This window comes from Rhipicephalus sanguineus, chromosome 4 (assembly GCF_013339695.2).
Source record: "Rhipicephalus sanguineus isolate Rsan-2018 chromosome 4, BIME_Rsan_1.4, whole genome shotgun sequence".
Taxonomy (NCBI): Eukaryota; Metazoa; Arthropoda; class Arachnida; order Ixodida; family Ixodidae; genus Rhipicephalus; species Rhipicephalus sanguineus.
This window is the reverse complement of record NC_051179.1, coordinates 51,982,951-52,000,183: the sequence shown is the minus strand read 5'-3', so window position 1 is coordinate 52,000,183 and position 17,233 is coordinate 51,982,951. Positions and strand designations below refer to the sequence as shown.

General features: G+C 45.9%; 1 protein-coding gene across 1 annotated transcript; it reads left to right on the top strand.

Moving 5' to 3' along the window:
* Positions 1–169: 169 nt before the first annotated feature.
* On the top strand, positions 170–9,186 carry LOC119389989 (protein ABHD11). The gene is made up of 6 exons (XM_037657482.2): positions 170–375; positions 489–639; positions 1,605–1,778; positions 3,871–4,059; positions 6,347–6,531; positions 8,910–9,186. Exons 1-6 carry the CDS (start codon positions 248–250, stop codon positions 9,052–9,054), a joined length of 972 nt encoding a protein of 323 aa, XP_037513410.1. The 5' UTR covers positions 170–247; the 3' UTR covers positions 9,055–9,186.
* Positions 9,187–17,233: the final 8,047 nt, after the last annotated feature.

Genomic DNA, 17,233 nt, shown 5'->3' with positions numbered 1-17,233 from the left:
AATTTACATATTTCACTTCATTAAAAAATTAATCTTTTTTTAGTGTTTGCAGCTACATTGTTTTAAAGTGCTTTGTAAAATACATACAATAGTTTACGGTCGTTTTTGAGTGACATTATGCCATGAATTATGCTCACATTTTGTTTCAGAAAACACATTTGTTGCACAAATGTAAATTGGCATAGTTAGTTTCGTAGCTTCGTGTAGCATCTGGCGAAGTCCGGCTGGTCCGGCTTTCCGATCTAAAATGCGTGTGTTGTTGTCGTGCGGTAGATTATTTTCAAGGTGTTTATCGTTTCACACACGGACAGGTGTTTGTGCATGCCTAGAGACGCTTCCAAAGGCACGCGCAGCGAGTTACAGCAGCCAGCCAGGGTATGTAGCCACTCTTGTGCCACCTTTGCTAAACTTCTCAACTCTCGCAGCAGACGAAATACGAGACATGTGCGCATACACATTCACCGCTTCTCTCATCAAACTCGTTTCAGGTCTAAAGATGTTTCCCTCTCTTTCGCATCTTACGAATCCACTCAAGCCGAGGATCAGAGGTCGCCGATTATCATCCTCCACGGACTATTTGGCAGCAAGAACAACTGGAAAAGCTTATCTAAGGCGATGGTCAACGCGACGAAACGTAAGGTATGGGCCCTGGTTCTTCCGTTTGGCGCATGACACTTGAACTTAGTGTCGTGCGCTTTATTCCGAAGTGCGTGTACCGTGAGCGCCGGCTCTGCTAATCGTAATATTTCTCCTTAGGTCGATGAATGCAGTGAATGTCGATTTCCGCGAACAGCTGCATGCGACTTCGCGGAAAAGGCGTCAACGAACATGCCGCCATTTGGTCGGCAATTGTGCCGTTAATTTCGAAAAAAATACGCTCGTATGCTTACGAGACGACGCATACCAGGGCTTGTCATCCGATCCACGCGGTGTTCTAACTTACTTCTCGGAATATACGACCTTAAGCTGTCCGATAACGATCGAATATCGCAGCGGCCTTCATAGTAGTACGTACGTAGACTACGTTATTCTGCCGGCAGGTTGATGTACTGAGTGATTTGCTGATTTGTGGAGGCTTTTTCTTTAGTCAAATAGCGCCAATTCCGCCTTACTATAAAGAAAAAAGGAAAGCATGTTGGAACAATTAGTAGCAGAGTGCAGAAAGGGGCGCCCGAATTCGCCCGCAACAACCTGCTGCTCCACAGTGGGAGAGGGAACGCCTTCCCTTTCCTGCACATGTTATGCTCACTGCGCATGCAATGTGCACACATAACAAAGCTGCTTCTCCAAGGCAATGCACTCAAGTTAGGGGTTAAAGGCCTCGTCAGCACATGCGCAATGCTTTTGTTTACGCATGTTGTACTCCTATGCTTGAGGACGCACGTTCGATTCCCAGCCACGGATTCTGCATTTCGATGGGGGCCAAATGCAGCATCCGGGGCTGCATTTCTTGACACGTACCCACGTAGTGAGGTGCGCACAAAAGAAACCGAGGGGGTCAAAATCAATATGGAGTCCTACCTTACGACATTCTTCGCAATTGTATCACTGTTCTGGCTAATAAAACTGCAGAACTTAATTCCGGTGTGTGCGCATTTATGCAGGTTTTTGCCCTGGATGCCCGCAACCACGGAGAAAGCCCACACACTGACGGGATGGACTACATACTGATGGCCAATGATGTTGATCTGTTCATCAAGGAGCGTGGCCTTGACAAGGTCGCCATTATCGGACACAGCATGGGTGGCAGGACTGCCATGACCTTTGCCTTAACAAGAGTAAGAGCTGCAGCTTAGATTTATCCTTAAGCAGTTGAAGTTGTACCAGTAATTGCACTGTTCTGCTCTTGTAAATCTAAATCTGTGGATGCTTTACAGGGGTGTTCAAAGCCTTTGTCATATGGTGGTGAATGCCGGCATATGGCACCATGTTACATTTGGCATTGGTGACGGAAGAACAACTGGAATCCGTGATTTGAGTGACAAAACGCAATTATTGATACTTATACAGTAAATACTACCTCCTCATAACTCAGCAGAATAGCCAGCAACTTATGTGCACATTTTTTTTACCCAGTAGTTCATAATATTAATTTTTTACATTGCATTTGACCCTCTCATCATGAGAGGTGTTTGCATTGTCTCTATGAGAGGTGACTTAATTGCCAGCAGAAGAGTGGGGAGGGCGAAGTTTTACGTCTCATGTACATATAGCAGCATGGCAGAAAGAAGTTTAGGAGGAAGAGGAGGAGAAAAAAGAAAGGAAGAAGGCAGGGATAGTAACCAGAAACTAAGTGTCTGATTGGCTGCCTTACGCAGGGGGAGGGGTGAAGAAAGGACGTAAACTTGTGCTGGTGCTCAGTCAGCACCATGCAGTCAAAGACAGTCACACGAACAAGTCACCCTCACTAACAGGGGCGTAGCAAGAAATTTTTTTCGGGGGGGGTTCAACCATACTTTATGTATGTTCGTGCGTGCGTTTGTATGTGCGTGTATATATATACGCAAGCAAAACTGAAAAATTTCGGGGGGGGTTTGAACCCCCCCAACCCCCCCCCTTGGCTACGCCCCTGCTCACTAAGCACAAAACTGAATTCACTGCCTTTGGGCCGACAAGCCATAGTGCTTGCTCGAATATCAGCAAATCCTCCAGATGTCACAATGCATTGGAGAACGTTTGTCTTTTGGGTTGAAACTGAGGACAGTGGCACAATAAATTTTCAACGTACACTTTTGCCTCTGCAGTCATTGAATGCAGCACTGTTATTCATTCCAGTTAGTGTAATATAAGTCTTCGTAGAGTCAACTTTCAATTGCAGCCGATACAAAAGTGATGTCACAATTAATCGATGAATATTAAAGATAATAAAGAATGGTAACCCTGGCTACTATTGATGGTACGCAGTCTTTCACTTTTCTGATAGGTCTGAACAGGTGTCATTTTTGTCATTCATATATGAGTCGTACAGTATTGCGGCTGTTAAACTTTACTGCTAATCCTCAGTTGCAGTACCCCTATGCCGATCTTTTAGGGGCGAAGCTCCTTAAGGCGGCACCCGTTCGTCCCTCGTAGTCGTAGTCGTAGTAGTAGTGCGTAACAAGTCTTACGCTTTGACCTCCAAGGTGGTGCCGGTGGGAGATTTTTCCTGTGCGTTGTTGAACAATAAAAAATTCGCAGCGTGCGCATTAACTAAAAGCCGAATTCTTCTGTCTCTCATTCCCCATTAGCAGCCATTGGCATGTTCCAGTAGGAAACGTTAGTAGAAGTAGAAGTGTAAGTGTTAGCTAAAAGCCGACTTCTTCTGTCTCTCATTCCCATTAGCAGCCATTGTTTACCTCCAAGGTAGTGCCTGGTGAGATTTCTCCTGTGCGTGATTAAACAATAAAAATTTTGTTAAAAAACGCCGTTGATTGATGAAATAAACCAACGAAAGACGCCAGATGTTTTGTAAAAGCAAAACGAAAGAACGCCAGATGTTTCTAAAGCAAAGCGAAAAGACGCCAGCTGCTTAACGAAAGACGCCACATGTTTTCTAAAGCAATGGTTTTCTAAACAATGAAAATTCACAGCGTACATGTAAAATTAAAGTGAGCTGCAAGTCGTCATAACTCTCCGAACCTTTAGTATAAACGCGCCCGATCTCACGTCGGTGATGATGTACTGGGCAGAATTCACGGAAGATTCACGGTTTACCGATGAACCTCCGCAGCTTCGCCCACTCATCATCATTCACTCCGTGGATATGCTGTGATTTTTTTCTTTTTATGCTGTATGCTGTAAAAGCAATCAAAATTTTCTTGGGAGCATTGTCTCTTTTAAGCATGGGTCTTCCATTCTTATTTCTTGTACATGTAAACTTTGTGCTTGCAGCCATCCATGGTAGAAAGGCTTGTGGTGGTGGACGTGTCTCCAGTAACCATGCCATCTATTGTAGTGCACGACAACGTCCTTGTCAACCACATTAATTCCATGGACACGGTCTTGCCTCAACTCTCGCCAGACATGTCCTCTCCCGCAGCTCGTAAGGAAGCTGACCGTATTCTGGCGAATGACATACCTGTGAGTGTTTTCAATTTGCGTCTAATCGGAATGCTGTGGAAGTAATGAACTGTGACAAAAGCTGGCCACCTTGTTGAGCTCATTTATATTTTCATGTCCTATTTACATGTCTCGTTAGTTTCCTCTTGAAGTACTGTGCCATTACAAGGATCCTGCAACACTTTTTTTTCTCGTCACTGTACTTGCTTCAGGTATACTCTCAGCCTGTCAAAGAGCAAAAGCAGTTATGAAAACCCAAGTTGGTGGTCACAGGAACTTCAAGATACAAGCAGACGCATACACAAATGAAGCATACAGAAATCATACACAAACACGCTTCTAAGGAAGGCACTTTCCACCTTGACCAAGACAAGTCCACTTCTCGAAGCGTTTGCTCCAGCAACATTTCTGGTTCAACAATTTTTGCATCAATTCAAGCATCCATCTTCACCTGAACTTGTTTGAAGCAAAATCAGTTACTTGCAACTCAAAATTTTCACGCTTCTAGCTGCTGTGTTTCAGCCTCTTGTGACATGACAGGGTGGTGCCTGTAGCAGCACGCCATTAGTGAAAGTCCATGCACCATAGTTGCCAAGCTCAATCGGCCTGTCGACACCATTCTATGGCCTCTGTGATCGGGGAGCATCCATAGGGATCTCAAAAGCCATGGTTTACGTGGTTGAAATAGCTTCCAAGGGGTGGGTGTTGGCGCACTAAGTGCTTCACATGTTGACACATCGTATAAATGGTTGCACCATCTTGCCTCTGGCCGCAGGATGTAATAAGGATGCCAGAAAATGAAATTATTTTTGCTTATTTATTCACGACATACTGCATGCCTTAAATAGGTGCCCAAGCACAAGGGCCACTTATCACAGCAACTAGGAATACCAAGCATCATAAAAAATAACATACATCACTTATAGAAGTAATGTACAAAATTATGTGCAGCAAGCCAAATGCAGGCTGGGAATAAGTGATATCAGGAGATTCAGTGCTGCTCGGTGACTGTCATTTGCTATGCATGAAAATAAATATTTTTCAACCTTTATCATGTCACTGTGATATGTCAGTGATTAATAGTAATTGCAATATATTTCCTTGAAGGGGCTTAAGATATGCTTTTTCACTGACTGATTTGTTTCCTGACTCATTGACAGCTCTGTGTTACTGAAAAAGCAGAAACTTGAGTGTCTGCACTCTCTGACATAATTGTAGCATTTTCATCAATAAGCAACTCTTGCAGGTTAGGTCATGGTGCAATATATACTTGGAAAATGTAAAGCTGGCAGCTTTTTCTGAAATCATTTGTAATTTTGTGACCGTTTTGTTGAGTACATGGGTTTTATTGTGTATGCATGTTGAAGTGTAGGTTTCGCAACGTATTGGTAGATTGAGAGTTTTGTTTCCTTCAGGGGGCACATTCCAGGCTTGGGCTTGAGGCCTATTTCACACGTTCTGATTTTCCTTCTAGTTTTGTGCTTGCAACATCGACAGGTGTGGCATACCATGCTGTCAGGTTCTTCACACATGCAACTATTCAGTGTTTGGAGGCGCTAAACTAACTATCCTTTGAAATTACATGTGTGGCATGGATGGAGGAGCAACGGAAAGTTTTAGCGTGTTGAATATTTTGGTATATGCCACGGCCTTAGCATAATGCTAGTACCAATTCACATTGGCAGCAACACTTTATGATGCTTTGCACAACCATGATATCTTATAAACACGTTTTTCTGTTTCGTGAGTGTCATTGTCGAAAAAGGCAATGTGTTCACATTTACGGAGCTGCAGAAAATTGACACAGCAGCAGTTAGTAAAATACATTTGTTTAATTCAATAACACTGGTGTGCTTATTTAGTTGAGCTCTGCACAACGAGATGGTGCCACCGTCCCAATGACTTGTGTTTGCACCCATGGCAACTTGGTGTTCTGCAAGTGGTAAGGAGGCTGTAGACAAACTGAAACGACGCAAATTGTCAGACATTTCACTGCATGCTTAACTATTGTTTAATACATGTAATCAGAAAATGTTTGACAGTAACTGTTTACAGTTTGTTTTGCTTTGTTTTTATTGAATCAAACTAAATGCATAGGTAGTTCTGTGCTAAGAATGATTCAGTCTTCTACTAGAGCTCGCAGACTCGAAACTTGCAGCGATAGTAGTATTTGAAATGTTCAGAGCAGTTGGTGATAAATCTGTGTGTGTGCAAATTGCTGTGTGAAATCAAAGACTATGAAATATGTGATGAGTTAATGTACATCTGTTAATGTGCATCTAGATTGAAATATTACCTGCTGTTGTAGGAAGTTGCCGTGCGTCAATTTCTGCTGGCCAACCTTCAGAGGGGCGAACGCCTGTATGAATGGCAGTTCAACTTGAAGGCGCTGAAGCAGAACCTTCCCAATATCATCCAGATGCCCGACTTGAAAGGGCTCACCTATGACGGAGACACCCTGTTTATCTGCGGAGGCGATTCTCCGTATGTGAGGTGAGAAGAACTGCTTATGCCATACATGTGTTCACGTTGCACATTCATGATTGCACATGACCTATATATAGGGTACCATCTCGCTGTGTTGGTTCACATGCGGTACAGTGTTAAGCACAGCGACCAAATTAAGTTGGACAGTACCTTTCTCTGATTAAGTTCAAATGCTAAACGGCACAGCTTTTCCAAGAATGATGAAAAAAATGTGCTGCATTTAATTCAAGGAATTTATGTCAATATCCAGCTGGCTGATTGAACTAAAAGTAGACGTACGTAATATTTTCCTACATTTTTCGGTAAGTAGCCGAACTTCTTGAAAGTGTTGAAAAAAATATTCAGGCATTGGCCACTGCATTACGATGAAACAAACTTACATTTATCAATGGCCAGTGGATTTTTCGCAGCCTCTCAAATTTCTGGCAAAAGTTGTGTGGGCATAAATACCGTATTCTCTAGCGTATAACCGGCCCCTGTGTCTAACCCGCACCTTCAACTACTGCTACAACCCGCAGAAAATTTTTAAAAGAAAGGCCCCGCACATTCAACCCGCGCAAATTAGTTTTACACATCCATAAAAGTGAACCCACTATTTATGCTAGAACATTGCAAAAACTTTATTTTCATTTGATTTCAGCGACCAGCGTCACTCGCCCGTCCCCACTTACTGTCAGTTGAGCTGTCGCTGTCGATGCAACTTTCCTTGCATTGCCGTGAAGCTTTGCGGTGAAGCCACCTTGCATGCCGATATTCGCGTTTAACTTTCACACCGACGCTAGATCCAAATTTTCTGTATCTTTTGTAAGTGCTATATGCGAGAAAATACTGTATATTTGTCAGTGCTTACGTTTTTTTATTTATTCTTGTTTCTATGCCGACCTTATTATTGATGCGCGCTGCCGTAAACTATCCTGACTAACCAACTATAATAAAATGCTTTGTTGGGCGCGTTGGTTCATTCTGGAACAGATTTAAGCGCAAACGGACGAGACACAAGAAGAGAAGACGACTACACGAGCGCCACCGGAGTTATACTGGGTTACAAGTCAAGAGCAGTGCGGCTTTTCACCGTCAAAGGACCCCCCTCCAGCCAATGGTGTCACCTTGTCATCGTAACGTCACGGCCGACCGCCTTCGCGCCCCGCTCACGAGAGGAATCACAAAGCGTGTCTCAAAGTGGCCGCGACGTCACATTGACGCAGCGACACCATTGGCTGGAGGGGGGTCCTTTGACGGCGAAAAGCAGCACTGCTCTTGACCAGCGCCTCCTCTATCTGAGGAGGCACTGTCTTGACTTGTAACCGAGTTTAGCCCACCAGTACATCTTCTGAATTTGCGCTTCATAAAGATGGGGTCATTTGTGATGTCTCATGAAACGAGAGATATACTTCAAGTTGCCATTCCTCGGAAAAAAAAAACTGACTGTAAACAGTAAAAATCTGAGAGAAAGGTAGCTACGACCGACTGGGAAATCCAGAAGCCTATATTATTTTTGTTGCCTACTTTGTCCTGGGACTTTTGCAAGAAACGACAGACAGACAGACAGACAGACAGACAGACAGACAGACAGACAGACAGACAGACAGACAGACAGGCAGACAGACAGACAGACAGACAGACAGATACAGACAGACAGACAGACAGACAGACAGACAGACAGACAGACAGACAGACAGACAGACAGACAGACAGACAGACAGACAGACAGACAGATAGATAGATTACACCTTGTTGCCTTGGAAAGTGTTGGTGATGTCAGAGGTGGGAGTCTTCCATAAGTACCTGCAACTTGAATGCCCAATTTTATTGCAATAGCAATTATATGAACACTCTCGACGCGTTTTGGCCGTCGCCGTTGGCGCCGCCGTGATGTTCCATATAAAGTCCAAATTGATATCACCACTCCGCGCGTCGTATGTGGAATATGTGCGAGTGCGAGCGCAGGCGGCGAACGCTCATCGAGCGGAGAGGAAACGCCCTGGCCGTCTCTCCTCGCGCGAAAGGCCCGCGGGGCGGAGGGGCGGCTGCACGGCTCCGCACTTTGGTCAGGCGGTTGCTCGCGCTTATCTTTACAGGCATCAGCAGACTGCTTATACCGTTGTGTAGAGGCTGGTATCACCGCTCGGTTTGCAATGAAGTGATAGACAGCACGAAGGTCGCTTCGCTCGCCGCGGCGGTCGTGTTTCCTTAGGCCGGCTGTTTGTTGAGTTAGGCCATGTTGGATGCCACAGGAGTTAACTGCTAGGCTTACTTCGTATAACATTCCAATTAGTTGCTATCGCATTCATTGCTTCGCCCTTGCGGCGAAAATGACCTTTTTTGTTCATAGGTGCATGACAAGAATTGCCCTCACATCTCTCCTTTTTATTCTGCTGTTTCAGCAAACGGGATCATGATGGCATCAAGGAGAAGTTCCCAAACGCCAACATAGTTTACATCAAAGGTGCCGGACACTGGGTTCACGCCGATAAACCCGCGGAATTCTTAAACTTGATCAAAGAGTTCATGGGCGATGGCACGTCGTAGTTTCTGTTGTCATCATGATCTGTTACGTCAGCACATTTGCTGTATATTGTCACTCGTTAATTGTACAGCGTGTTTTTAACTAGAAAATGTTGCTCAATAAATTTTGTATACAAACCCTGTAAAAAAAGGAAATGTCTTATTATGTGATTACCGCACATGCATCGATTAACACGTACGGGAACACTGCAGTTGCCGTGATATCACAGAAATGCCCAAGTGCAAAATGGTCGTAGCGCGTGCCGTATGCTGCCAGTGTGAGGACAATGAGAAAACAAAGGGCCCCTAAACAACCTCCGATATGTTTGCAGTGGGTAGTTTGCAAGTGTACGTGTTGTAGTTGTCCCAAGAGCATGTAGAACTGACTCTGGAAAGACCGTTCTTCCAGCCTTCGCAGTGACAGTGCTGCGTGCCCCGCGGGCCTGACATTTTTGTCGACGTAGCACAGTATCCCAAAGGGAAAATATTCTTCGTAACAGTGGTGGACGGCAAGAGGAAAATCATTAACGCAGCTTCTATAAGGGTGAAGACGGTCCATGTGGCGGAGGAGGCTGCTGTCGCTTTAGCTATTAACTTCGTACGTAAGAAGCCAGCTTTTATATACTCGGACTCACGCTCGGCCATCCGCTCCTTCTCGTTCCGATTGGTAGCGGAGACAATAAGATCCTTCGAGATCAGGACTTCACTGTCAGAATTTAAAAGCAGAGATATCACCACACTTCGTGGTTCCCTGCCCACTTAATTAAGGGACATTACTGGACCGAATGGGATTAACCAAATGAGGCTGCCCATAGGTCTGCGGGTGACCTCAAGAACCGCGAAGCCGAACCTGTGACCTCAGGAATTCCCATAAATCTAGGAAAAGACGCGCACCATGCATTTCATGAGATTGCCACTCATTATAAGCTTAGCCGTAGAACCTTCCCGCTGCCTCATCCGAAGCTTAGCAGAGCCCAGGCATCTATATGCTTAGAATGCTACAGACTAGATCTTACGTTACTACTCACTTAATTCGCTTTAATTGATCGAGAAAACTCATAGGAATGCCGCAATCGTGGACACGAATGTTGTAAATTTGAATGGAGACTCGCCGCGGAAGACGGATGGGGGGGGGGGGGGGGGTGTGAAAGAAAAAAAATGTTGTTCAACATACGGCCGACCCCGCGCCCGTGGCCTTCGCACATTCAAATCGGGCCTGCGGCCTGACTGAAACACTGTTCCTATAGGAGCGTTCTAGCCTTTCTACTTTTACTGTACCCTCTCCGAACTGGACTATAACACGGGAGACGTGCCCACCAGTGTCTGCGGTTGGGATGCGTGCGTGTTTGCGTGTTTCTGGTGAAAGGAGGAGAGCCCGGCGGACGACAGGAAACAGCAGTGGCCAGCGAAGCCTTCGAGCTGCGCGGACGTTCCCTTTTCTTTGGTGTGTCATATAAATAAGTTCGTGTTGTTTTAATCATCTGGTTTTGTTTGACTAGTTTTCTTGTTTTTTTTTTTTTTTTTGAAATAGGGTTGGTTCAATTTATCGGGAGATTTATGGCAGCGATCGTACAATCGGGAAGGCAGAATTGAAAGCTGGGCAGGTTGGTAACGATTCATGCGAAAAAAAAAAAATGTATATGTTTGGTGTTTCTTCATTAAAGTTTTCAGTTGAAAGTCAGCGCTCGTGTTGTGTCCCTCCTTTACTCTGTCTTCGTTTTTTGCGCTGTTTACCTCGACCAACGGGAAGGCAGGTCACAAATCGGGAGTCTCCCGGGCAAATCGGAAGACTCCCGATTTGGACAGGTAGACCCATAGGCGTGCGCACAGGGGGGGGGGGGGGGGAGGCGCCCCCCCCCCCTCCTGTGCTCCGGTGACCCAGCTGTGTGACATCACTGATCCTCGCACATGCGCAGCACGGCTCATGACCCTCAACGCGAAATCGGCTCCGGCTAGGCAAGTCTAGCTAACGCTACAATATCCGATTTCGCAGCCCAATTCCGAGCAAACTAAACCCGTTGCGTCGAAGACCTTTTCTGCTCATTTTGATACGTTTTACTGTAATTACTTCCATGCGTTTTTTCTATGCTGCCCACAAGCGAAAAGGGTTGTTTAAAAATTCTGAGCCCGGCGCGAATCAGAAAGGCTTTCTTGATTTTTTGGCCATCGCGCACTTTCTATTTGAGACAGAAAAATTTCAAAACGTGTCGAATAGAGAACGTTGCCCTCGCAACATTCCTGCAAAAGGTTGTCTCCCTGCAAGACACACAAGCACAAGGAAAAAAAAGAACAGGTAAACGAGTTTTTTCAGAAAAGGTCATTTTGAAATAAAATGAAATATTGAAAACGGAATAAAAACAGGACGGTGTGAATACACGAGAACGGAATAGAAACCGTCCTGTTTTAATTCCATTTGTCCAGGTGTCAAGTTTATGCCACCAACGACGGATGCGCCCGGCTGTTTAGCTAATTGGCTGGGCGGTATATCTAGCTAAGTCAGGACATGCTGTGACCAAGCTATTTAAGCACAGTCATGCTAAGACCGAGATAATTAAGCCACATCTTACTAAGACCATGCTAATGAAGCCATGTAACGCTCAGACCAAGCTAATTAAGGACATGCTAATAACACTGCGCTAATGAGGGGTACTAATTAAAACCAAGCTAATTAGGACCTTACTCAATAAGGTCGTGCTGATTAGGAACGTGCTGACTAGGTTTATGATAATTACAGTGTCATAATAATGAAAAACTTGCTAATTAAACCGGTGTAATTAGTGTAGTGATAATGATAACGTTACCAAATAAGACAGGGCTATTCAATACCATGATAATTAATACCTAGCTAGTTAATAGCATCAATATTAAGACCGAACTGACGCGGTCTTCACTCCGAAGCAGACCGAGATGAGTGAGTAGACGAGCCACGTAAAAAGCTGAAAGAAGCTAGATGATCACAAGCTCTTCCGATGGCTCCAGCCTTGCACAAGCAGTGCAATCTGACCAAATTATTTTATATGCAAAGAAGCTCCTGCTTAGCGTCCACCACATGAAACGCTTGACAGGCGCACCGGCACTGACAGCCACGAGTTGAACTGGGGCCTTTTCAGAATCAACGAGTTTGTACCCGAGTTCGCGCGTCAATTGGTTTGATTGACAGACGCCCGCGGCGAAGATCGGGTTCGCCTACCGCGTTTGCTCTTGCCGACGAGCAGTGCTCATGCCGCTACGCCAGCGAGCGGCATGATTCATCTATGAGCTTAATCGTACAGACTATGCACACACGCACGAAGAACTAAATGTTCTAAAGAAACTAAAGGAACTACAGCAATACACACTGTACCCTGATAGCGGCGAACAGAACGTCGGCCGTCGATGAACTGAACTTCGCTGGGATGCGCCGTCTTTTATAAATCACGCATTGAACTTTCCAGCCTTATCACTGGTGGTCGCGCAAGCTCTGGAATAATCTTGACTGTTCGCGTCATGTGCGCAATCTTAACAAAATGATCTAGTACAATCTGGAATCTTCCCAGACATTGCGCTTTGCGCAAGGCAGCAGCTACACGTGCAATGGGCCGGTAACAGAAAACATAGAAATAAAGGAGCGTGTGTGGCAATATGTAACGAATGTTATACATTCCTACAGCTGCGGATGGCGAAAACTTCAAACACAGTTGTCGTTGCCCCAACACCAAGCTGCGCTCAGAATTCGCGTTAGGGAGTATCGTAATCGTCGGTGAATTTTTTTTATAGAGCGTATATAGTGTACGCTGTGTGTTCTGAGTTATTAAAGGGACCGACAACTGATTTTTCTCGACCCATTTTTTTTACGGCGCGACAGAAAGCTCACCCTTCGCAGTGTTTGTAGCTGCAGTAGTTAATCCCAAAAGCACGTATAGTTATTTTACAAGCAGTATTTTTCGATCTGAAAGGCTCTAAACACGAACGCACCTTTCCTCCAGCAACGCTGAGAAGACCGAGATAATTAAGCCACATCTAATCCCTCATCAAGCGCGAAAATTGACGTCGGTGGTGTCAACATTTATTGATGCAAAAATTCATCGCGTGATGACGTCACAATGACGTCACAGGTCGCCAAAATTTGTGACGTAATATATGCCCACATATGATGCGTAACGTGAGTGGAATGATGACACCATCACGTCGCATCGTCACTAGGTCAAAGCTGGGCCGATCATGGAGGCAGTGCAAAACTAGGTGAGGTATAGAAAAGTTGGAATGCGTTTGATTCAGGACGCAGTGCGAAACAACGTTGGGTGCAGAAATCTTTCGGAGGGGGGCGGGGGAGGATCAATGGATCGACTGAGAAGTAAACGAAGATAGCTATCGCCTTCGAGTCGTCTTAGGCGAACGCATAAGGGGCCCTGTCAGGCCGCGGTTACGGAGCTCGGCTGCTGACCCGAAGATCGCGGGTTCGAGCCCGGCCAAGGCGGTCGCATTTCGATGGAGGCGAAATGCTAGAAGCCCGTGTACCATGCGATGTCAGTGCACATAAAAAAAACACCAGGTGATCTACATTTCTGCAGCCCTCCACGGCGTGCTTTGTAATAATATTGTGGTTATGACACGTGAAACCCCACATATTACATTTATTTATTTATCTCTAGCCAGAGTTTTAAAAAAAAATGTTGCAGTGGCTTAGCTCGGCTATGTCAGGATAACGTAGCATTAGCAAAGGTTCAGCTGATTGTTCTTAGCTTTCCTGATTGTCTAGGATTAGCTTGATTATCATGCTTACTGCTGCTCGTGTAAGCATGATGAAAAAAAAAAGAGGATGACCTTATTTTTAGGTCTGGCGGTCCCATGCCGCCAATTTCCCACAGGGTGGGTGCCCTCCCAAGCGACTATGAACTTCGTTCTGCCGAGCACCAGGCCGGAAGTGCGCTTGTCCCTATTTTACCGGTAGGTACCCGGCGGCAGCAATTCTCTGCCTCCCACAGCAGCGGCGGATGCTCAACTGGCTGTGGTGGGTTAAGGTGCGCCCAGGGGTCCTTGCAGAACCTTATGGGGCCACCTTTCGAGATGAGTACCCATTAACAACCGAGCGCCAGGTAGGTCTACTCGTCTACCCCTTTGGAAAAACCGGTGGGTTCCCGGTCGGCACTGGGAATCGAACCCGGTACCTCCCGCATTGGAAGCGGACGCTCAACCATGTAGCCACCGCTGCGGTATGTAGCCACCGCTGCCTCTGTCCCACCTCTCTCGACTCGAGACAACGGTGCTGTGCCGACTGTGGCTTGGTGTTGCTTTCACTAAATCTTTTGCCTTCCGAATCGGCATGGAGGACAGCTGATTGCAGCCAGTGTGACAGCGATGAAACGATAGACCACGTTCTTTGTCGCTGCCCTCGCTACAGCTCGCAGAGACTACCGCTAGCTGCTGTGTTGGCCCGCCTTGACGACAGACCTTTGTCGGAACAGTCAGTGCTAGAATGCCGACCCGAACTGTCTTCAAACCGAAAATCAATTAAGGCCTTACTGAACTTTTTGCGTGCCAGTGGCCTACTGAATAGGCTTTAGTACTCCCGCTATACACCTTCCTTTTGTTTGTTTTTTATTTATCGCGCGCCTGCTCTTCTCTCCGCTTTCCTTTCCATCTTTCTTTCCCTTTGCCGCTCCCCTTAGTGTAGGGTAGCAAACCGGATGCTAAAATTCTGGTTGACCTCCATGCCTTTCTCTCGTTTTATTATCTCTCTCTCTCTCTCTCTCATGGCAGCACGTCGTCCGGAAGCGCTGCCAGAAAATCTGTCAACCGCATGAACGCTAATTAAACGACGAATGATCACAGCTTTTGCACGGTGCTGAGCGTCGAGTATGGGAACGAGTGCGTTGACGAAGAGGGATTGGCAAGAGACCCTTTTCATCCACGTGCTCCCGCCGCGACCTTCGTCCGATCTCAGTGAACTTTTGCGTAAGGATAAACGTAAGCGTATTGCCACGCGCGCTTCTTTTGCCATGTTAGTGTAACTGGTCCGTTGCACGTGTGATCGCTGTCTTGCGCGGGACGCGCCAGAATGTCTGGGAACATTCCAGATTGTAGTAGATCATTTTGCCAAGATTGCGCACATGACGCGAATAGTCAAGATTATTCCAGAGCTTGCACAACCACCGGCTAGAAAGTTCGATGCATGATGTATAAAAGACGGCGATTCCTGCAGCCATGATCGGTTTTATCGACGGCCGACGCTCTCTTCACCGCCATCAGTGTACGGTGTGTATTGCTGTTGTTTGCCTTTACGTTTCCTGGCCACAAGTTCGGCCAAATAAAGTTTCATCTCAGACACGCCAACTGCTGCCTTCGTCGACATCACGACACGTGACAGTATCATCGAAGGCTGATGTATACCTGTGATGTGACAGTGTAGTTGGGAGATGCGATTATTACACGCAGCTGTTTTAATGAACTACCCTATAGTGCTTATTTGGGACTGGACGGTTGGTACATGTCCATAGAAAACAATAAACAGCGCGAACCGTAGGACAACCGGACAGAGACAGACTAAGCGCTGCCCGGACTAAGCGCTGTCCTGTTGTCCTGTGGTTCACGCCGTTTATCGTTTTCTATGGGCGCTTTAACAAGCCCCGGAATGCAGCGGTAGCATGTACACCTATGTGTAGGCATTAATAAGCAGCCAGCTCTCTGCGTCTGGCGCTGGTACCGTTCTTGTATCGTATAAAATAAAGAGGACTACGGTGGTCCACGGCACTACGTCTCGTTTCTGCTTATGTGATAGCCCTGCGGTATCGCTCTTCCGGTATTGTCATTTGTGCCTTTATATATATGCATGCACCAGGGGCGTAGGCAGAAATTTTTTTCGGGGGGGGGGGGCACCTCCTTGATCTGTAGTGGGGACGAGCAGGCAGATGTGGTCGAGTGTCATTTTCTGCTCTGTAAGCTATGGCAAAAAAAAATTTCGGGGGGGGGGGGGGCACGGGCCCGGTGTGCCCTAACGTGGCTACGCCCCTGGCATGCACATGTCAGAAGTCAGGAGAGTAGCTCTCCGTTTTTGTCAGAAGAGGGGGTGGCATGGTAAGTGAACACCACGTTTTTCTCTCACCAGTGCAGTGCTCTACTCGCGCTCAAGTGGACAAGCACAGTCGAACCTCCCTTTAACGAAGTAGCATCGGGACCATAAGTTGCTTTGCTATATCCGATATTCGTTGTAACAGTAGAAACAGACATCAACTCTGTCAAATCGGCAGTGTGGCTCGGGCAAGAATACTAGATACAAAAACGCATTAATCAAGGCTTCAAACCTACTATAAATGATGTAATCCTTACCTGTCTTCTTGTGACATTTTAAGCTTAATTGACTGGAACATGATAAGGTGAAATTATAACAGCACAAAGTTCGTTTGACAAAACGGGTCTGCATTCACATTTATTTGGAGAATAGTGTGCAATCGATTAAAAAATGTAGTGGGGAATTGTCGTTCAATATTTATTTTACTTTATGTGCTACCTTCCGAATTTTGTACCTTGCGCGAATCAAATGTTACTTCGTTACAGCCGATACTGCGGTGGCTCTCGAGTTTTCGGTTTCGTTATAAAAAAGAATAAATGTCAATGAAATGAAGCGTGTCCAACCAAAGTTCGTACTTAGTTCGCTATAACCGAAAATTCACTATATCAGTGTTGGTTATAACGTGGTTCAGGTGTATCTTTTTCGAACGAAATATCTTAGGAATGCGTTTCTTCTTTTAAGTAAACAAATACCTACAATCTTAACAAAGAGGTAAGAAGATGTCATGTTTTAGGCTGGTGTATTTGGGCTGAGCTCGACCCTTACGAGTTCGTATGCAAAAGAAACACGCACTCGCAGGTTCCACCCGTATACGAACCGTCACTCTCCATTATCTCCCGCTAACCTCGTAAAGCAACACCCTGCATGGCGCGTCTTCGTCTTTTTACCAGCGCTGTCCAGCACGCTTACATTCGTGGGACTGAAGGATCGCATTTCCCAACAAGATAACGTGGAGTGACTGACCGAGGGATTAATATTCTGAGCGCGCGGGGACAACCCTCCTACAGCCGGGGGTCGCTTTCTGTAGATAATTTGGATGTAAATAGTCTTTCCACTTTTAATAGACTAATGACACGTCGCGACATACAGCCACTCAGAATGTGTTGGAAGGGTATCCTCGCGACCACAGTCGTCGCACGAGGAGTTGCCGGCCAT